This window comes from Capricornis sumatraensis, chromosome 3 (genome assembly GCF_032405125.1).
Source record: "Capricornis sumatraensis isolate serow.1 chromosome 3, serow.2, whole genome shotgun sequence".
In the NCBI taxonomy this organism is placed as follows: Eukaryota; Metazoa; Chordata; class Mammalia; order Artiodactyla; family Bovidae; genus Capricornis; species Capricornis sumatraensis.
The window spans coordinates 162,669,902-162,692,279 of NC_091071.1; the positions used below are offsets into that span (position 1 = coordinate 162,669,902).

General features: G+C 43.6%; 1 protein-coding gene across 1 annotated transcript in view; it reads right to left on the reverse strand.

Moving 5' to 3' along the window:
- Nucleotides 1-22,378, reverse strand: part of SLC16A14 (solute carrier family 16 member 14) — a 30,869-nt gene that overhangs the window by 3,282 nt on the left and 5,209 nt on the right. Inside the window, exons 2-4 of the mRNA XM_068969391.1 lie at nucleotides 18,768-19,039; nucleotides 12,733-12,876; nucleotides 6,071-7,054 (exon numbers count right to left, since the gene is read on the reverse strand). Coding sequence (XP_068825492.1) covers nucleotides 6,071-7,054; nucleotides 12,733-12,876; nucleotides 18,768-19,026 — 1,387 coding nt within the window. The 5' untranslated portion in view covers nucleotides 19,027-19,039. The remainder of the gene's footprint in view (nucleotides 1-6,070; nucleotides 7,055-12,732; nucleotides 12,877-18,767; nucleotides 19,040-22,378) is intronic.

Consider the following 22,378-nt stretch of genomic DNA (forward strand, 5'->3'; position numbering starts at 1 on the left):
CATTCATCCATCACCCATCTCTCCCATCCATCACCCATCTCTCCCTATAGGTCTGATCTCAGTCCCTTGGTTTGGAGCTCGGAATTCTTGGCAGTCCTGATCTGACCATCAACTGAAATCAACAGCTTCAAAGTAAAAACCTGGTTCCTTATTAATTTGCATTCCTTTTTCATTTGAGTCTATCAAATGAGGAGTGATGGCTGTTTTTCTTACTTAATAAATAAGTGTTCCCAGCTCTTGGTGAAAAAAATTACAAATTATTGTTAGCCTGTTACATTTTGTGTGAATACTGGAGATAATTGTGGATGCTTGGTCAGTCAAATCTGGTGGCTGAGTTTCAGTATACTTTACCCTGGAAACATCTAGAAAAGGATCTACTATTACTACGTCTTTTAAAAGAGACAAACTGAATGCCCAGAACATTATACAATGAATTACATTAAGAAGTTCGTGTTGCTAAATGACACGGTTGAAGTGACTGTTCAGTATCTTTGATTGCATATTCTTCTGCTAAATGGATATGTGTGATTATCTAACATGCTACTAAATTGTACAAGATTTTTTTTAATGCCAGTAGAAATCGCTTTGAAAAATGGAAAACACATTCATTTTTAAACCCATTAAAAAAGAAAAAGCTAATGTGAACAGTAATTTTCCTTATAGCACTTCAAGCTAAGTAATAATTTCTAGCCCACCTGGAATTTCTAGCAAGAATTTAATGTGGTTATTTAGTTACTCGTATTGCCAGCCACTGCTATAATGCATAAAGGCTGGTTTTGTGTCTCATTGCAATAGCGGCTCCTTGGCCTGGAAAATAAATGAATTAAACACAATGCAGTTAGCCAATCATGCTGCTCAGCATTTCTCAGCGCATAGGTTCAGTGGAGGAAAAAATAAACAAAAAGAAGGAAAGGCCCCTTTAGGTTGCTGGCCTGGAGATGTACATCAGAACGCTGATTTTAGCATTTCCATGGCAGCATTCTGAGGATTCCCTGGTGGCTCGGATGGTAAAGAATCTGCCTGCAATGTGGGAGACCCAGGTTTGAGCCCTAGGTTGGGAAGATCCACTAGAGAAGGGAATGGCTACCCACTCCAGCACTCTTGCCTGGAGAATCCCTTGGACAGAGGAGACTGGGGGGCTACACTGTGGCAGCATTTCACACTCATCCACCATTAACACAGTGCTTTCTACCATCCATCGTGGATCAAATTCAGCTAAAGACTCCACTTCTAGGGAGGAACCTTGAAGCAGAGATCAGACCTGAGGACGGACAGGTGGGTATGACTCCCTATCTTCTAGTTGTAATTCCTTTCCCTTCCACTCAAGAAAGTGCACTAGAATTCAAATGTGTGAAAAGGAAATGACCATAGGGATGGGATAAGAAAACCATGCTCTCAAACCTTGGTGCTTTAATTAACACTGATCATGAATCAGCTGCTTTGTGATAGCGCTATTCAATCTAATGAAAAAGTAAAAGTGAAAGTCGCTCACTTTCTTTTCACTACTCTTTGCGACCCCATGGACTATAGAGTCCATGGAATTCTTCAGGCCAGACTACTAGAGTGGGAAGCCTTTCCCTTCTCCAGGGGATCTTTCCAACCCAGGGATCAAACCCACATCTCCCACATTGCAGGCAGATTCTTTACCAGCTGAGCCACAAAGGAAGTCCAAGAATACTGAAGTGGGTAGCCTAGCCCTTCAAGGGATCTTTGCAACCCAGGAATCGAACTGGGTCTCCTGCATTGCAGGTGGATTCTTTACCAACTGAGCTATCAGGGAAGCCCATTGCAATCAATGGATCAGTATAAAATAATTCCAGACTGACTATTAGAAGCAGAAAGTACCCCCTGATCATGCAAAGAAACATCAATGGCAGATTCTAGTTCCACATCCAGTATACCTGAAGGACTTCCAACAAGAGGTGGATGAGCCACTGATTAAGTCCCCATCCCCTTAATGGATATTTAACTTCTTTGGAAGTTAACACTGGTTGATTAATCCAATTCCCATTCCAAATCTTTTCTCCTTTCCTTCCTCTGGTCCTGAGGCTAGAATGGAAAGTTCTCCAATTTTCAGTTTTCCTTGAAGCTTAGACTCACTGTGAGACATAGTTCTGGCCAATTAGATATAAGTGGAAGACTGCTGGGACTCTTTCATCCCTTCCTCTTTCTTGTTATAAATGAGTTTGTAGTGACTGGAGCCACTGGAGCCATTATGTGACTGTGAGCAATCAGCATGAGTAAAAGGCCAAGAGGATCTTGAGACATTGTCTCAATATCATCTAGTTTCTGAACTCGATTTCTGGTCATGTGATGCAATTAAATCTCTATTTAAGCTATTATTGTTGGGGTGTGATTTTACAACCAAATGCACCCCTAACTGATAGAAAATTCTATACAATGAGATCACTGAACAGTTCTGACTTTTCAGCTGCCAACAGTCTACTGCATTGCTATAGATATTCACTGTCACCTAAAAATGCTGGCTTGCACTTCTATGTATGAGCAGAAAATAGGAGCAGCCTGACTCAGAAGGGGCCCCATATGTAGCCTCTGGGTTTCCTAAAGCAATTCTTGCATTTTAAACCTTTAGTCAGCCAGCTGCCAGCGTTGTCAGCTGAACTGTTATTGCTCAGTCGCTAAGTTGTGTCCAACTCTTTTACGACCCCATGGACTGTAGCCTGTCCTTCAGTATCTCCGGGAGTTTGCTCAAACACTTGTCCACTGATTCAGTGATGCCACCCAACCACCTCATTCTCTGTTGCCCCCTTCTCCTCCTGCCCTCAATCTTTCCGAGCATCAGTTGAATAAAAAAAATATATATATATAATTTCTGGAGCTTCAAATCTTGTTGGGTGGGACATAAAGATGGGTGTGTTAGTTAGCACAAGCCCTCTGCCAGTGGGGCCCTAGGATACGAGATGACTGTGGGTCTGCAGGGAGACTGGGAAGAAAGAGGTGGGAGGGTTTCGGCCTGAATCCACGAGTTTCCCCAGCTACTGGGAACAAGTATTTCTGCACAGGATATGAGAATAAAGGGCCAGGTGCAGCCAGAAAGGAGAGGTTGGGACATCTGAATAGGTGAAGCTCCTCTGCTGAAAACCCTGCCCAGAACTTCTGGTAGCTCTGACAACTGCTGCCAACCCTGGCCTGGATGCCCCAACAGCCACCTCCTGAGACCACCGTGGTGTTAACATTTGACCCCAGCCTCTGTCATGCTTTGCAGGCTCCTGCCTTCAATCTCAGGACTGTGGGGGAGACTCTGTGATTTTGCCCAGCACCTGGCTTCCTGGGGACTGGGTCAACCTGCCATGAAGCTTAAAACCTGCCCAGAATGACAGCTTCAGAGGTACCTGCCCAGGCACGGGACTCCTCCTGGGTGCCTATGGCTTCTGGGATGCCCTATGCAAGTAGCAAATTCTCCACTGAACTGAGGTGAACGTATGTGAGAGATCTCACCCCAGATGTTGGCAACTGGAGGCCTCTGGGCCTTGGGTAAGCATAATGTCCCAACTCTCCCCAAATGGCCACACGCTAATCTCTGGAACCTGTGAAGTTACCTTAGGTGGCAAAAGGGTCTCTGCAGATGGAATTAAGTCTAGGATCTTGAGATGGGTTTTTTTTGCTGGATTATCCAGTGGACCCAATGTCACAGGCATCTTTAAAAGTGAGAGGAGGCAGCAGAGTCAGAACCACAGAGAAAACACTCCATTGTGTATATGCACCACAGCTTTCTCATCCATTCATCTGCTGATGGACATCTAGGTTGTTTCCATGTCCTGGCTATTATAAACAGTGCTGCGATGAACATTGGGGTACACGTGTCTCTTTCTATTCTGGTTTCCTTGGTGTGTATGCCCAGCAGTGGGATTTCTGGGTCATAAGGCAGTTCTATTTGCAATTTTTTAAGGAATCTCCACACTGTTCTCCATAGTGGCTGTACTAGTTTGCATTCCCACCAACAGTGTAGGAGGGTTCCCTTTTCTCCACACCCTCTCCAGCATTTATTGCTTGCAGATTTTAAAGCTGCGGTACATATACAATGGAGTATTACTCAGCCGTTATAAAGAATACATTTGAATCAGTTCTGATGAGATGGATGAAACTGGAGCTGATTATACAGAGTGAAGTAAGCCAGAAAGAAAAACACCAATACAGTATACTAACACATATATATGGAATTTAGAAAGATGGCAATGATGACCCTGTATGCAAGACAGCTAAAAAGACACAGATGTGTATAGCGGACTTTTGGACTCAGAGGGAGAGGGAGAGGGAGAGGGTGGGATGATTTGGGAGAATGGCATTGAAACATGTATACTATCATGTAAGAATCGAATCGCCAGTCTATGTCCGATGCAGGATACAGCATGCTTGGGGCTGGTGCACGGGGATGACCCAGAGAGATGTTATGGGGAGGGAGGTGGGAGGGGGGTTCATGTTTGGGAATGCATGTACACCCGTGGTGGATTCATGTCAATGTATGGCAAAACCAATACAGTATTGTAAAGCAAAATAAAGTAAAAAAAAAAAAAAAACCACAGAGAAATGAGAAGATGCTCTGCTGTTGGCTTAGATGATGGAGGAGGGGGTCAGGGGACAAAAAAGCAGTGGTCCCCAGAAGCTGCAAAAGGTAAGCAAACAGATTGCCCCAGAGAGCTTCCAGAAATAATGCGGTTCCACCAACACCTTGGTTTTGGCCCACTTTGATCCAGTCCTTGGAAGGAAAGTTGTGACCAACCTAGACAGCATATTAAAAAGCAGAGACATTACTTTGTCAACAAAGGTCCATCTAGTCAAGGGTATGGTTTTTCCAGTGGTCATGTATGGATGTAGAGTTGGACTATAAAGAAAGCTGAGTGCCAAAGAACTGATGATTTTGAACTGTGGTGTTGGAGAAGACTCTTGAGAGTCCCTTGGACTGCAAGGAGATCCAACCAGTCCATCCTAAAGGAGATCAGTCTTGGCTGTTCATTGGAAGGACTGATGTTGAAGCTCAAACTTCAATACTTTGGCCACTTGATGTGAAGAGCTGACTCATTTGAAAAGACCTTGATGCTGGGAAAGATTGAAGGCAGGAGGAGAAGGGGATGACAGAGGATGAGATGGTTGGATGGCATCACCAACTCAATGGAGATGGGTTTGGGTGGACTCCAGGAGTTGGTGATGGACAGGGAGGACTGGAGTGCTGCAGTTCACGGGGCTGCAAAGAGTCGAATACGACTGAGTGACTGAACTGAACTGAACTGATCCAGTTTAGCCTTCTGACCTCCAGAACTGTAAGATTATACATTTGTACTGTTTTAAGCCACTAAGTTTGTGGCGATTTATTACAGCACCAGTAGAAAACTCCTGGGCTTCTCAGGTGGCACTAGTGGTGAAGAACCTGCCTGCCAATATGGGAGACGTAAAAGAAGCGGGTTTGATCCCTGGGTCAGGAAGATCCCCTGGAGGAGGGCATGGCAACCCGCTCCAATGTTCTTGCCTGGAGAATCCCATCCCATGGACGGGAGGCTAGTGAGCTACAGTCCATGGGATCGCAAAGAGTCGGACATGACCGAAGCGACTTAGCACACACACAGAAACTTCCACAGGGCTAGCTCCAGCCCATGGATCTGTTGAATCTACAGATGTGTTTTGAAAATCTGGAAAAGTCACCTGAGAGTGCAGAGTCCTAGCTTCTCGTGGATTGTTGGGGTGGGGAGGGGGCTAACAACAGAAGGGCTAGTCATGATTTTCTGTTATTTCTTGGTGAAATCAGCTTAAATTGGCAGAGACTGCCTCCTTCTAATGGGGCACAGGCTCTGCACTATGGCACTGTCTGTTTTACCAGCCTGGTTGTTTATCTCACAGGTTAAGGACCAAAAGTTCATCCACATTCTATGTGCAAGATTGACCTTTAACTTGCTAAAATTTATACACAAGAAATTGGGGGCAGGAATGGGGGCAGGGAGAAAGGAGTGTGTGCACACATGGAAACTTACTTCATATTCATCCTGGACTTTTAATATAAATGAAAACCCGATCTTTCTGCATGCACTCTGAGCTCTTAATGCCTTGAAGCGTTTACCTGCAAAAGGCGGTCCCAGCAACGCGGAGATGCCGTTAGCACAGATGATGATACCGTAGGCATTGGCCAGGTGCTCAATCCCCACCAAGTCTTCCGTCACCACGGGCATCAGGGAGAAATAACCGCTGGAAAAGCCTATCAGGGCACAGATGACTGCCAGGCCGGCGTAGGTGTGCATCAAGGGCAGAATAAAAATACTGAGGACCAGGGTGAAGTTGGCCATCAGGAAGACATTCCACACGCTGATGCAGGGTAGGTCGGCCACAACGCCCAGGACCACTTTCCCGAAGATGTGAACTATGGCTATGATTGAAGTCAGGGGGAACACATCATTTTGCTCTGATAAATTGTACAAGTTTACTATTTCTGGGAGGTGAATGAAAGGGATGACGAAGCTGCTGTAGGCAAACAGAGCCCAGAAAATAAAGGCGACAAACATCCGATTAGTAAAGAGCGAGGCTGTCCCAAAATAGCCCGAGTACCAGTCCCGGAAGCCCCTCCTGACCCTCATGGTCAGCTGGCTCACCGTCTTCAGAAGCCGGAAGGCGCACATGTCCTTTCTGTGCGCGGCTTTCTCCTGGCACGCCTGGGCGGGCGCATCCCCGAGGGAGCTGTCCTCGGTGCCAGGGCCTCTCCGCTTCTCCTCGGCGTCCCCCAGTTGTCCACTGGACCTGACCGATTCGGTGGAGTGAGCCGGCAGGACGTGGTGCGGCGCCTTCCCTTCCGGATCATCACCATCCATCCCAGGCGAGAGGGGCCTCATGAGCGCCCCGCACACACACAGGTTCAGGGACACGGCGCCCTGGATGAACATGGCGTTCCGCCAGCCGTACTCCGCGCACAGGTACTTGAGCAGCACCGTCATGAGGAACGTGCCGAACCCGGTCCCGGTGGTGCTGAGACCCTGGGCGAGAGCGCGCCTCTTCTGAAAGTACCTGCCCACCATGACCACGGCCGGCAGGTAGGCCATCCCGCTGCCGAAGCCTGCGGCCCCGAGAGGGGAGAAAAGACAGACAGCACAAGGTAAACGGCCACAGCCCCAACTGGCAGCCTTCAAGATCATCTGTATCTCATTACCTTCATCTCTGTAACTGTTTTTGAATAACAACAATGGTTTAGTTGCTAAGTTGCGTCCCACTCTTGCAACCCTATGGACTAGATATAGCCTGCCAGGCTCCTCTGTCCATGGGATGTTCCGGGCCAAATACTGGAGTGGGTTGCTATTTCCTTCTCCAAATAACAACAATGCTGCTGCTGCTGCTGCTAAGTCGCTTCAGTCGTGTCCGACTCTGTGCGACCCCATAGATGGCAGCCCACTAGGCTCCCCCGTCCCTGGGATTCTCCAGGCAAGAACACTGGAGTGGGTTGCCATTTCCTTCTCCAATAATAACAACGATAGCCAGTACTTATTGACCACTCACTGGGATCCATGTGCTTTACAGACATTACCACAGGTAATCCAAAATTTGGGCTTTTCCTGCTGTGGCCTACACCCACCCTGAATTTTCTCTTCTTTTGTATAACTTTTAAACCAAGATATAATCATCTTTTTTTTTTAAAAAGGAGCTTGGGAGGTAAGTACCAAGACCATCACCCACAGAAGTCTGTTTCCAGTCCATCATTTCTCCCAACAGGCTTTTCAGCATAGGTTACACCAATAATAATAATAGATTATATTAGATAAATTATATATACTAAATGAACAACTAAAGTAAGTCTGCATTCTCACATGAGAATATAAGCTCCACCAGGGCAGGACTGTGTGCATTTTAGCCCCTGGTATGCTGAGCATTGCCCAGAATACATAGTGCCTGCTTAATGATTTGTTGAAAGATAGCATGCATTCTGAGCGCTCTGCTGTCAGTGCTAACTGCACTTAATACACAGGAAGTACTCATGGACAAGGGGAGGAAGTGATTCCAGGCAATTTGCAGAAGCCTTAGGAATGGGCCAATGTGTTCCCAAATTCATCAGAAGAATAAAAGGAATTAAAATGTACCCATGAGTATACATAGCTACTAGACGTCAAAACCACCTAATACTCATTTGTAGCTCTGATTTTTTAAATTGTATTTTTCTTAGAAAACAGGAACGGCTGGTCGTTTGCATGGACAAAATTAAAATGCTGCTGGGGAAGGTGGTGTGTGTTAGGGGCAGTGGGTCTTGGGAACACTTTGTGCTTTCACACAGTTTTGCTGAACCTAACAGTTGTGGTGCTGTGCTCAGTTGTGTCTGACTCTTTGTGACCCCATGGACTGAAGTCCACCAGGCTCCTTTGTCCATGGAATTTTCCAGGCAAGAATACTGGAGTAGATTGCCATTTCCTTCTCCAGGAGATCTTTCTGACCCAGGGATTGAATCCACACCTCTTACGTCTCCTGTAGGGGCAGGTGGGTTCTTTACCACCGCAGCGTACCTCGGAAGCCCTAAAACGGCTCTAAAAATGAAGTTTATTTAAAAATAAAATAAATATGAAATCAAATAAAACACTGGCCAAGAGGTTGAGGGTTGTGTTCTCAACTTCTGGGTACAGATGGAGGGAAACCATAAAACCCTGCTTAGGTTGTTCAAGGGGTTCCCATTCCGTTCTAGTGCTTACAACCTCCTGACATTAGGATAACAGCTTAATAGCAGAGAAGAGACTGTGACCAACAGCATGCCCCGAAGCTGAGAAGCTTCCCTAGTTCAGCATCATTTAACAATTTCAGAATTACTTGAATTTGGAAGGAGACCAGAGCAATCATACACACAAAAATAATAATATCAGTTACCGCTGATTGAGTGGTGCTGATGTGCCAGCTGCCTTTCAGGTTTTATCTGGTTTAATTTTCACAATAACCTGAAAGCTACCTGTGGTTATACCCAAATTATTAAAAGGAGCATTGAACCTCATGGAGATTAAGAAACTTTCCCTGACCTTGCAGCAGGTAGCCAGAGAATCTGGATTGCAATGCAGACCCAACTGCAAGGTCTGGTCCCTTTCCATCGTCCGTGCTCTGTCTCACCCTTAACTGCTCATCCCTCGGCTGCCAGGATGGAGCTGCAGAAGCTTTTTGCTCCAGCTTTTAAAACAGATGAATTATTTAAACTGGATAATCTCATCATTATCTTATCTGAAAAATGAATGATTCCTTGATGTCATAAAATATCCAGAATATATTTAAATTTCTAATCGTCTTATGCTGCTGCTCAGTTGCTTTAGTCATTTCCTACTCTTTGCAACCCTATGGACTGTAGCCTGCCAGGCTCCTCTGTCCATGGGATTCTCCAGGCAAGAATACTGGAGTGGGTTGCTATTTCTTTCTGCAGGGGATCTTCCTGACCCAGGGATCAAACCCATGTCCCCTGCATTTGCAGGTGGATTTTTTTTTTTTTAACTGCTGCACCACTGGGGAAGACCCTGTCTCAAAAATGACCATATTTTTTAAAAATTTGTTTAAATCAAGTAAGGCCCACACATTGCTATTTGTTGATCTATATCCATATCTATATATATATACTTTAAGTCTCTTAAGTTCTCTATTTTCCTCACAATTTACTTGTTGAGGAAACTGGATCATTTGTCCTTTGAAATTTGCCATTCTGCATTTTGCTGGAGGCACAGAAGTTTACTTTTCAAAATCTGATTTGTCACTGACGATAACTAACATCCTAAATTAGATGTGGTTACAGATCGCTAAACAGCAGCAGAATGAAATGACTAATAAGGAACCGAATCAAGAGACCAAAGCATAAGAGTAGCACCAATTATAACATCATTTAAATAATGAATACTCCCATGACGTGTGAGAAGAAAAATCCGTGCCTGATGCTATAAACATCTATTACTTCTCCTTGTCCTGAACAGCATCCCCCTTCCTTATGTGACTTTGTGATTCGTAATCAGCACAATTATTCTATGAGTGTGTAGGACAGGCCTTGGAGATACTGAGGCCCAAGCCCAGTGGTCAAGCAGGACCCTGGAACAATTCTTCACCACATCAGGTCGATTCCCTGATAGCTCAGCCAGTAAACAATCCACCTGCAATTCAGGAGACCAACGTTCAGTCCCTGGGTGGGGAAGCTCTGCTGGAGAAGGGAATGGTAACCCAATCCAGTATTCTTGCCTGGAGAATTCATGGGCCGAGGAGCCTGAAGGGCTACAGTCCATAGGGTTGCAAAGAGTCAGACTGAGCGACTAACACTTTCACTTTGTACCCAGATAAGCCAGGAAGAAGAGCAGGGGAGAATCAATCCCGTGGTTTTGAGTAAAAAGCTCGGATTGAAGGGAAAGGTTCTTCCAGGAGCCGAGTAAGAAAATGGAGCCCTTAAATGGCAGAGCTGAAGAAGTTTGTCCAGACTCTCCTGGGTAGGTAAGATCACTCAAACAGATGTTAATTTTCTGCTCATTAGGAGGATATCCATGCAATTTTAATTGCCTAGATGTTAAAAAAACAAATACAAAGAAATCTACCTCAAATGCTTCTTGTAATGAAGGATGTCACGAAAGTCTCTTTCAAACATAAATAGATAAGTACATACAGATATACAAATATGTTTATCACTGTACAGTGATAAACATGCTTACACACATATATATCTCAATAACTTGCCTTTAAAAATTTTTAAATTAATTTAGTTTTGTTTTTGTTGTTTCAGTCACTCACTTTTTGCAGATCTTTGCATCTAACGTTTTTCTTTTCTATAAAATAGGGTCAATCAGTTTCAAAATGTCTCACTAATGACAGCCCAACAGTATTCAAGCTAGCTGATTTAGCTGGATTTTCCACTGAAATATAATTATATTTGGGGAGAAAGTGGATACATTTATTTTCAGAGACTTTCTTCAAGTGTTTCCTGTATAAAAAGTGGGTGCAATAAAGTGTTTCAAGAAACACTTTCCTTTCACTGGTCTCCTGATCTTTCTCCTACTTCCTTGGATCCATAAATACTTGTTGAATAAACAAGTAAATGAATGAATATGGAGATTATTATTTGAGGATCAAAAGCAACTAATTGCAAGACATAAAATTCCATTTAAACAAAGAGTCTGAAACAAAGAGTCTGACCATAGGCATGTCTAAATGATGGGAATAAATTTCAAGTCCTAGTTTTTTCTTTTGGCCATGCTTGTGTGATCTTAGCTCTCTGACCAGGGATTGAACCTGAGCCATGGCAGTGGAGGGCAGAGTTCTAACACTGGTAAACCCACTGGACCACCAGGTAACTCCCTCAAGTACCAGTTTTGGGGATCGATTCATAGTACATATGTCCAGACAACATGGATCAAGTTCCTAGGGGCTCCCATGTGTCTGCCCAGAGACCCCGTGACTCTCTCAGTTTTAGCAGAAGTAAAATCTCTGTGCCAGCTCTATTCATGGGGAAGCTTCTAAATCGCCTCAGGAAAAATATTTTGAATTGTTCTCTAAGAACTGTTGTCAAGTCCTTCACTTCAGATCAATGATTTCCAAACTAGGCTTCACAGCATACAGAAGTGCTTTTTACACCTAAAGATGTATATGTGGACACATCACAGAGAACCAACTTGTCAGCTTATGTGGACAACTGGTTTTTATGTTCACCTTCTCCTGCTACCTTAAAGCATAAACTTAAGCTTATAATAAAAACATTGTATTATATATAATAGCAATTATATATTAGCGAACATTTGCTTAAGACTTTATTATGTGCCAAGCATTGTGCTAAGTGCTTCATACAGATCATTTCATATAACCTGTTCAACAATCCTGTAAGCCAAGCAATTATTCCATTTGCAGATAAAGAGACTGAGGCATAAACAAGTTAAGTAATTTTCCCAAAGTCACACATATAAGTGGGGGGAAAAAAAAAAGCAAGGGTTCCAATTCTAACTTTGAACTCTAATGAAAACATCACCATCAAGGTGCCATTTATGACGATTATAGCTCTGTATTCAAAAAGGTCAGGCTGGATCCGGTTCACTGAAATACAATTGTATAAGTAAGAAACTACTTATCCAAGTGCGTTCTTCTATCTGTTGATAGAAGAAATTATGGCTGGGAATACATTTTGCAAAATGGATATGCAAACTGTGCTGCCTGAGCTAATTTTTATATATCTCCTGGGGACTGCCACTCTGCTCTGGATTTGATTCTTAAAGTCTCTAAAGCCGTGTGGGTTTGGCTGCTATTTCATTATTTTGAACAGAGCCAAAGGAGAACGTGATTTTTCTCTGATTCACACTGGATTCTGCAGTTCTTAAATGAGAGAATGTTGTTAGTACGTGGGTTTTGTTCCAAGAGAAGGACTAGCACTTAGAACCAGATATAGAAAATTTAATTAAATTCTATTAGGGAGGCCAAGTACAGCTGTTCGGTTGTTTCCTCAAGCTTCAGGCATATTTAATATCTTATATTAAAAGTATTACCTGGAGGATAGGATATGGGTAGGGTGGGATGGAGACAAAGGGACTAAATATTTAATGGGTCTCTTTTCTCCACGATGAAATTCATTGCCCAAATGCTCAACAGAAACACATAAAGTCAAGTTTAGGAAAACCACTTATGGGGACTTTCCTGGAGGCCCAGTGGTCAAGACTCTGTGCGTCCAAAACAAGGAGTCTGGGTTCCACCCCTCGTTGGGAACCTAAGATTCCACATGGTATGTGGAGTGGCCAAAAAAAAAAAGAAATCCACAATGCTTACCAGCTGCCAGTCCAAAGGTAATAAAGAGATAATACACGTTCACGGCGTAGGCACTCAACACCCAGCCCAGCGAGTTCAGGAGCCCTCCGATGATGGCCGTCCGGCGGCACCCACAGGTGTTAATGAACAAGCCGATGAAAGGTCCTGTCACAGAACATTGAGAAAGGAACTGACTAGTGGAAAGTTATGACAAACCTAGACAACATATTAAAAAGCAGAGACATTACTTTGCCAACAAAGGTCCCTCTAGTCAAGGCTATAGTTTTTCCAGTAGTCATGTATGGATGTGAGAGTTGGACCATAAATAAAGCCAAGCACCAAAGAATCGATGTTTTTGAACTGTGGTGTTGGAGAAGACTCTTGAGAATCCCTTGGACTGCAAGGAGATCCATCCTAAAGGAGATCAGTCCTGAGTGTTCATTAGAAGGACTGATGCTGAAGCTGAAACTCCAATACTTTGGCCACCTGATGCGAAGAACTGACTCATTTGAAAAGACCCTGATGCTGGGAAAGGTTGAAGGCAGGAGGAGAAGGGGACAACAGAGGATGAGATGGTTGGATGGCATCACCAACTCAGTGGACATCAGTTTGAGTAAACTTCAGGAGTTGGTGATGGACAGGGAAGCCTGGCGTGCTACAGTCCCTGGGGTCGCAAAGAGTCAGACACGACTGAGCGACTGAACTGAACTGAACTGAGTGGCATTTTATTTTCATTTTCTTTTCTTAGGGAATCTTTATATGAAGACAAAACATTACTAGGGCTGTTAACTAAAACAAGCCAACCCCCCCACCATGCCCGTATGTGCAGAGAGCTTTTGGCACGCAAAGACAGGTTTCAATAATGTCCCCGAAGAACGCAAGGTTCTAGATTTTCAGGGAAGACAGACCTGAAATAAACAGACATGTTGATTCATTTTCTGGTCTACAACAGATCCTCCACTAGAGGTCCAGGGGCTCCACCGAGCCCATGTATACATTTGTTTATCAAGAACAAAGTTTTAAATGTTTTGAGTCAGTTGCCAACATTGAAAAATTAGGATTATTCATAAAAAATCCAGGGGCAACAGATCTTCCCATACGGCCCAAAGCAGCTGGCTCTGTACGGCAGGTGATCCTGTTTGGCTGTGTCACACCCTCTCCAGTTTGCCGCAGTCCCCACCCAAATGTTAGTCTCTTATTTGGCCTCCCGGTCTCATGTACACTGCTTGTTTGGCTTCCGTACACATTTGAGTTTTTTCTCCAGACTTTAAGGGAGTATGGAAGGGGGCTCTCGGGACGTCCATGCTTCAGGCGAGGCACCTGTAGCCTGTTTTCATGAGGACATCTAGATGCAAACCAAGCCGGAAAGAACTTCTCATGACTTCACACATACTTCAGGCTCTGCTGACTCTCAGTTCCAATGCGGCCCATCAGGCTATGCATTTAGGACACTGTGTGGAGATTAAGGAATACACTTTGCTCTATTTTTTTTTTTTTTTCTGTCAACCCTCTTTTCTTCCTGCCTTTCTGGCAATTTGTCTTGGGATAAGAGATTCCTTCTTCAAACAGCAATCTATATTTTAGTCATACCATTTGAGGCTGTACTCGACATTCAGTATTGCTGTTGTTGTTTAGCCGCTAAGTCAGGTCTGATTTTGCGACCTCATGGACTGCAGCACACCAGGCTCCTCTGTCCTTCACTATCTCCTGGAGTTTGCTCAAATTCGTATCTACTCAGTCAGTGAAGCTATTTAACCATCTCATCCTCTGCCTCCCTCTTCTCCTTTTGCCCTCAGTCTTTTCCAGCATCAGGGTCTTTTCCAATGAGTTGGCTCTTCACAATAGGTGGTCAAAGTATTGGAGCATTCAGTAAGATTATCCATTTTATTTATTTATTTATTTATTTTGACTGTGCTGTGTGGAATGTGGGATCTTAATTCCCCAACCAGGGGTGGAACACAAGTCCCCTGCATTGGAAGGGTGTAGTTTTTACCGCAAGACTACCAGGGAAGTCCAAGATCATGCATTTTAAACATCATCTTAGGGAATTCCTTGGCAGTCAGTGGTTAGGACTCAGAACTCTCATTACAGTAAGATCCCTCAAGTTGTGCAGTGTCGCCAAAAAAAATTAAAAAGATGTCACATTTTTTGATCATTATTACTTTATGTAGTTATGAAACCCTGTGTTCAGGTGGGACTATTTCAGGTTAAAAATTTACTAAGCTTGGACTTCCTGGTGATACAGCAGGTAAAGAATCAGCCTTGCAATGCAGGGGACGTGGGTTCAGTCCCTGGTCAGGGAACTAAAATCTCACATGCCATGGAGCAATGAAGCCCATGCAACTCCTGAGCTTGTGTGCTACAACTAGAGAGTCTGTGCGCTGAGATGGAAGACCTTATATGACACAAGGAAGACCTCAAGCGCTGCAACTAATACTCGACGCAGCCAAATAAAACAAAGGATGAATTTACTTAATTTCCCCATGTGCGAGTCACTGCCCAAGAGAGTGCTTTCAACTCTGTGACACAATTCATGGAATTTTTAAATTTAAAAGCGGTAACTCAGTGTCCTTACAAGGATGAGAAAGAGGAAACAATTTATACTTATTCACTTCAAATATATTTTTGGTTCTCGTTCAATGTCATGGCAGGCAGGATGGTAGAGTGGGCACCATTTTGGATTCCAACGGATCCCATTTGAAGCCTGTCCCTCACTTACTGGTTACAAGTTAACTTCAGTAATGTAATGTCTCTGCGTGTTGCATGTTCTCCTCTGTGAGATGAAGATGAGGGTCTGGCCCCCAGGCTTGCCAGAGAATCGAATGAGATCACGTGCATCATATACACTTGGCATGTGCATGAGTTCGTGCATGCTAAGTAGCTTCAGTCGTGTCCAGCTCTTTACAACACTGTGGGCTGTCGCCCACCAGACTCCTCTGTCCGTGGAATTTTCCAGGCAAGTATACTGGAGTGGGCTGCCATACCCTTCTCCAGGGGAGCTTGCCGACCCAGGGATTGAACCCACCTCTTACATCTCCTGCATTGACAGGCATGTTCTTTACCACTAGCACCACCTGGGAAGCCCACACTTGGTGTGTAATAAGTGCTAAATAAAGGAGAGCTGTTTTTGCTGACTTCTGCCTTGGAAAAGCACTCAACATATCTGCTGCCACCTGTATCAGGCACCTTAGATAATGAATAGCAATTTAGGGTCATGATAGAATAAAAGACCTTTCATTTATATAACTATGAGCCTTGCTGTGCTATAATTTCTGAGCACAAGATAAAAGATGTTTATCTGGCAGGTACCTTTCCTGAAGAAGGTTATTCTACTGTCAGAAGCTCCACTGTCTGGAATTCAAGGACTCTCAGAATTCAGAATCCACGGTTACCTCCCAATTAAAGGTGACAATCACATTTCATCACCACTGTTGAGTTAGGTGTTGTGATTTGGGGATCATCTTCAGGAAAGTGAAAGTGAAAGTAGCTTAGTTGTGTCTGACCCTTTGTGACCCCCATGGCCTATACAGTCCATGGAACTCTCCAGGCCAGAATACTGGAGTGGGTAGCCTTTCCCTTCTCCAAGGGATCTTCCCAACCTAGGGATTGGACCTGGGTCTCCCGCATTGCAGACAGATTCTTTATGAGCTGAGCCACAGGGAAGCCTAAGAATACTGGAGTGGGTGGCCTATCCTTTCTCCAGGGGATCTTCCCGACCCAGGAATCGAACCAGGGTCTCATTACAGGCAGATTCTTTACCAACTGAGCTATGAGGGAAGCCCAAGAACCACATCCAAAAACTTTAGGAATGATTTCCATTGTTTATGCCTGTGGAACTTGTGAAACATGAATTAATACCAAAGACAATCTTACTGGATGGCTTGGAAAATTGGGACAAATATCCTTGCCTTTGGCTGAATTTTCTTTTTTGTTGTACACACACACTTCCTAGTTTGAATCTGAAAGTATTTTGTTCTACCCTCTAAATGTTCATTTTTAAAAAGGTAAGAAAATGGATTTAAGTATTTCAGAAGACTAGTTTTCCTTTACTTACTCATTGAAAAGGTAAAATTATATCCAACATGAAAGTGTTATTCACTCAGTCATGTCTGACTCTTTGCAACCCCCTGGACTGTAGCCCGCCAGGCTCCTCTGTCCATGGAATTCTCCAGGCAAGAATACTGGAGTGGGTTGCCATGCCCTCTTGCAGGGGATCTTCCCAACCCAGGGATCCAACCAGGGTCTCCTTCATTGCAGGCAGATTCTTTACCATCTGAACCACTAGGGAAGCCCATACCCAACATAAAACTAGCAACTCCCTGCACTAAGATTAACCTACTTGCACTTATATGATGCAACAGTCCTGATTTGAACAAGGCCACGGCAGGGTTGAAGGAGTCAGTTAATTACAGTTACAGGCAAAAATGATTTATCAACAATTCACTCACACACATAATGGTGCCCTTATTTAATTTTAGAACTAGATCAGTAACCATTCCCTGTGATAAACACATACCCCCTGCACACATCTTGAGAAATAACACTCTGTCCTTGTTTTCTGTCATTAGCATGGCCACTGTTACTAATGTCACCAGTATTATCCAAAAACAAACTGGCTGAATACCAGCCAAGATCAACAAATCTCTGAATTGAATTCAAGCAATTAATTACCAATGTGGAAATCACTGACAAGGCACAGACTCTTGTCAAACACACATATGCCTGTCATACACATACTTTCACAAAACCAGGAAGATATTTGAGGCCATTTATGTTTTCCCTGGAGAAGGGCAGGGCAGTATTCTCCAATATTTTTGCCTGGAGAATCCCATGGACAGAGGAGCCTGACGGGCTACAATCCATGAGCTCACAAAGACTGAGTGACTAACCACTTTCACTTTTTTTCAGCTTTCTGATTTACTATCTCCAACTAGGTAAGAATTGCTTTCATAGACTGCTGGGTGGTTAGCTTAAACTACAAAATACAAGAATATGTTATTATTCCTTCCTGTTAGCTATATCTATAACCTTTCTAAAAACAGTTTAATAGATTTTTCAACCACATGGGATCAATATTCCAAATTTAAAACACCAGGGCTCTGAAATAAGATGGCTATTTACTTTTACTGTGTTTTCTCTAAGTATTTTATCTTTTAAAATATTGATAAGTGTTTAAAAACAGATTTGTAATGGTAATGATTTATAATAGTTAAGAAAACAGGGGCAAACATTTTTAATGATCATATTTTTAAATGCTCAAAATGTTTCAGTTCAGTTCAGTTCAGTTCAGTTCAGTCGCTCAGTCATGTCTGACTCTTTGTGACCCCATGAATTGCAGCACACCAGGCCTCCCTGTCCATCACCAACTCCCAGAGTTCACTCAAACTCATGTCCATTGAGTCAGTGATGCCATCCAGCCATCTCATCCTCTGTCATCCCCTTTTCCTCCGGCCCCCAATCCCTCCCAGCATTGGAGTCTTTTCCAATGACTCAACTCTTCACATGAGGTGGCCAAAGTATTGGAGTTTCAGCTTTAGCATCATTCCTTCCAAAGAACACCCAGGGCTGATCTCCTTTGGACTGGCTGGATCTCCTTGCAGTCCAAGAGACTCTCAAGAGTCTTCTCCGACACCAATGTTTACAGTACTCAAATAGGAGTATCACACAAAAGAACAAATATTGTCAGATTCTATTTATTCAAGGTACTTAGAGTAAACAAATTCATAGAGACATAAAACAGAATGGTAGTGGCCAGAGACAGGGGGCTGAGAGGAGAGGTGGCAATGGGGAGTTATGGCTTAATTGGTAGGATTTCAGTTTAGGAAGATGAGAAAAGTTCTGGAGATGGATGGTGGTGGTGAATGTACTCAATGGTATTGAACTGTATACCTAAAAATGGTTAAAAGGGTAAATTTCATGTTACGTATAAGTGACCACAATAAAAACAAGAGTAACATCCACTAACATCTAATCTCTGGTACTTCAACTAGAGAAAGCATGACTTACAGCGAGGGACTGTCATACTATAATTGACAACAGGTCACGCGTGAACATACCCACAATCAAGGTGACGCCCATGCTGAGGGAGCTGACCCACGCCGTCAGGCCGCGGCTCTGATGGAATTCTTCAAGCCACTCCACGTTGAGGACGCCCAGGGCCATCTGGGAGCCCATGATGAGGATGTGCACAAAGAAAGAGGACAAGACCATCATCCAGGCCCAGCCGCCATCAATATCTGGGTGGGGTTTAAGTGTCTTCTTATCTTTGGGGTCATCTTCAAAATCATACCCAATGTCTTCATGACTTGTATACATTTTCCAAGATGTTCTGAAATACATAAGGACAAATAATTTCATGGAACATCAGAACAAAAAATATCTCCTCCTTCTTTGGACAGCACTACCTCTCCATCAAAACCAAAGTCACACCACCGTCACACTGGATCTTTAGTCTTCGTCATTATGTAGATTTGGGAACACGCCTTGCTTTTTCACAAGACCAAGTGCTTTTATGAAACCTGTTTCATCTTTACAGTCATCCTGTATATAAGTACTATGATGGTTATTTCAAAGAAATGAAAATCGACTCAGAGAAGTTAAGCACCTTTCCCAAGTTCTCAAGGCCAGTAGATAGTATGGCTAGACAGGAACCTGGGAATTGAACCCAGCTATTCCTGATTCCAAAGCCCAAGCCTTGTATCCCTTACTGAGGTGGAAACTGACAGATAACACAGGTGTCAGAGAAGGAAGGCGCTTGGCCTTAGGCAGAGTAGCTCAGTCCTGTGCAGGCTCCTGGCAGAGGATATTGTTCTTAGTTTTGTAGGTCCAAGTGTTCGATTTGTTCAGTACAGCTACAGGGGGTTGGTCTCAGGAGGACTGACTCATACGAACCCAACTCAGCAGAGACTGGTAAAGAAGAAGCTAATTTGTTATCTGACAATGGGAGATAGAGTTTTCTAATAATGGTGATGCTATGTCTGACATACAAGACTTACTTTTATCCCCTCTGTCCACCCCATTCTGAGCATTTACCTGGGAAGCTAGAAAACTGATAAGACAATAGGAAATCAGACTAAAGAAATTTGGACACTACAGTGATGTTCAGGTTACCAGAAAGCCAGGGGCTATATCTTGAAGCGGAGAAGGCAATGGCACCCCACTCCAGTACTCTTGCCTGGAAAATCCCATGGACGAAGGAGCCTGGTGGGCTACACTCCACGGGGTCGCAAAGCGTCGGACATGACTTCACTTTCACTTTTCACTTTCATGCATTGGAGAAGGAAATGGCAACCCACTCCAGTGTTCCTGCCTGGAGAATCCCAGGGACGGCGGAGCCTGGCGGGCTGCCTTCTATGGGATCGCACAGAGTCAGACACAACTTAGCAGCAGCAGCAGCAGCAGCAGATCTTGAAGACCCTTATGTGTCAAAAAAAGATCTTGGAGTTTATCTTTACAAAATGAACAGTTGGCAGCTGCATTTGCACAAGGAAGAGATAAGATGGGATATGTGCTTTGCACAGACCCATCTCTCAAGTTGTTCAATCAAGAGGATGGAGGTTGGATGGAGCTAGAGGGGAGACGATACCAGGTCAGGGAAGGTCTCTGGTTTTATCTTGTAGGATGAGATTGAAGTACGTGCATAGGAACTGAGAATAAAGAAAAAAATAGAGATAGAGATAAAGACAGAGACAGACATAGATGCATGCGTGCTAAGTCACTTCAGTCATGTCTGACTCTCTGTGACCCCATGGACCGTAGTCTGCCAGGCTCCTCTGTCCATGGGATTCTCCAGGAAAGAATACTGAAGTGGACTGCCGTGCCCTTCCCCGAGGGGATCTTCCCAACTCAAGGATCAAACCCAAGTATTTTGTGACTTCAACACTGCACGCAAATTCTTTACCCATTGAGCCACTTGGGAAGCCCAGAAAGACAGAGAATGACTAATCCCAGAGGTCATGGGACAGGGTTAGTCTTGATCAGGAAGGGTGACCAATCCTGTAAGACTGGAGGAAGCAGCAGGTAGATAGAGATAAGATGGTAAGCATGGGATGGAAAGTTATGCTTATTAGTGTAATTTCTTTGGTGAAGTCCAGGGAAGCTAGCTCATTGGTTGAGAACGAGGAGGATGGTGGCTATGTTGGGGCCTCAGTGTTCAGGACAATGAAACAAACTACTGTCTACAACAAGTGGAAATGATTGTTGGGCAGCTGAGCCCTACCAGGCAGTGAAGCACCGTGGACAGAGCAGAGGCCCCAGAAACCACCAACGAGGACAAAAAAAACAAGAACAAACGACTAAAAGTTGGTCTGCTTTTTTGTCATCACTGTTGTGCCAGTAATTCTAGATGTCACTGACAAAATACTCTTCCCTGAAAAAATCCTTTGTTGGTCAAAGTTTCAAACAATGATGTTTTCATATTATGTCTGTAAGCATCGCATCAGCATCATTTTCTAAACACTGTGCTCTACACGGAAGTTATTTCAGACAACTAATGGTGATATTTTGGCTTCGGCTACCTGATGAGAAGAACTGGCTCACTGGAAAAGACCCAGATGCTGGGAAAGATTGAGGGCAGGAAGAGAAGGGGATGACAGAGGATGAGATGGCTGGATGGCATGACCGACTCAATGGACATGAGTTTGAGCAAGCTCCGGGAGTTGGTGATGGACCGGGAAGCCTGGCATGCTGCAGTCCATGGGGTCACAAAGAGTTGGACACGACTGAGCGACTGAACTGAACTGACACGTATAGGGCCCCAGCTGCACATACCCGGCTTTTTCTCTTTACTGTCTATTTCTTTTTAAAAAATCTTTTTATTGAAGTATAGTTGATTTACAATAGCATGTCAGGAGCACAGCACAGCAATTCAGCTTCCTTTATAGGTTATTATATAATATTGAATGTAGTTTCCTGTGCTATGCAGTAGGTCCTTATTGATTATCTATTTTATATACAGTAGTGTGTATATGTTAATTCCAAACTCCTAATTTATCCCTCCCTCTGACCTTTCCTCTTTGGTAACCGTAAGTTTGTTTTCTAAGTGTGAATCTGTTTCTGTTTTGTGAATAAGTTCATTTGTTTCATTTTTTAGATTCCACATGAGTGATAGCATATGATATTTGTGTTTTCCTATCTGACATAATTCACTCAGTATGACAATCTCTAGATCCACCCATGTTACTGCAAATGGCATTATTTTTTTTAAATGGCTGGATATTATTCTATTGTATATATGTACCACATTTTCTTTATCCATTCCTCTGTTGATGGACATTTTGGCTACTTCTACATTTTGGCTATGATAAACAGTGCTGCAGTGAAAAATTCGGGTGTATGTATCTTTTTGAATTATGGTTTTCTCCAGATACATGCCCATGAGTGGAACTGCTAGATCATATGGCAACTCTATTTTTAGGTTTTAAAGGAATCTCCACACTGTTTTCTATAGTGGCTACACAAATTTACATTTCTACCAAGAGTGTAGGAGGGTTCCCTTTTTCTCCACATCCTCTCCAGCATTTATTATTTGTAGACTTCTTGACGGTGGCTATTCTGACCACTGAAATTTTAATTTGCATTGAACATCTTTTCCTGTGGCTTTTGACCATCTGTATGCATATATCTGTTTTGACAGTAAGAGTTTCTAAGAATTTAGAACTGCTGACAC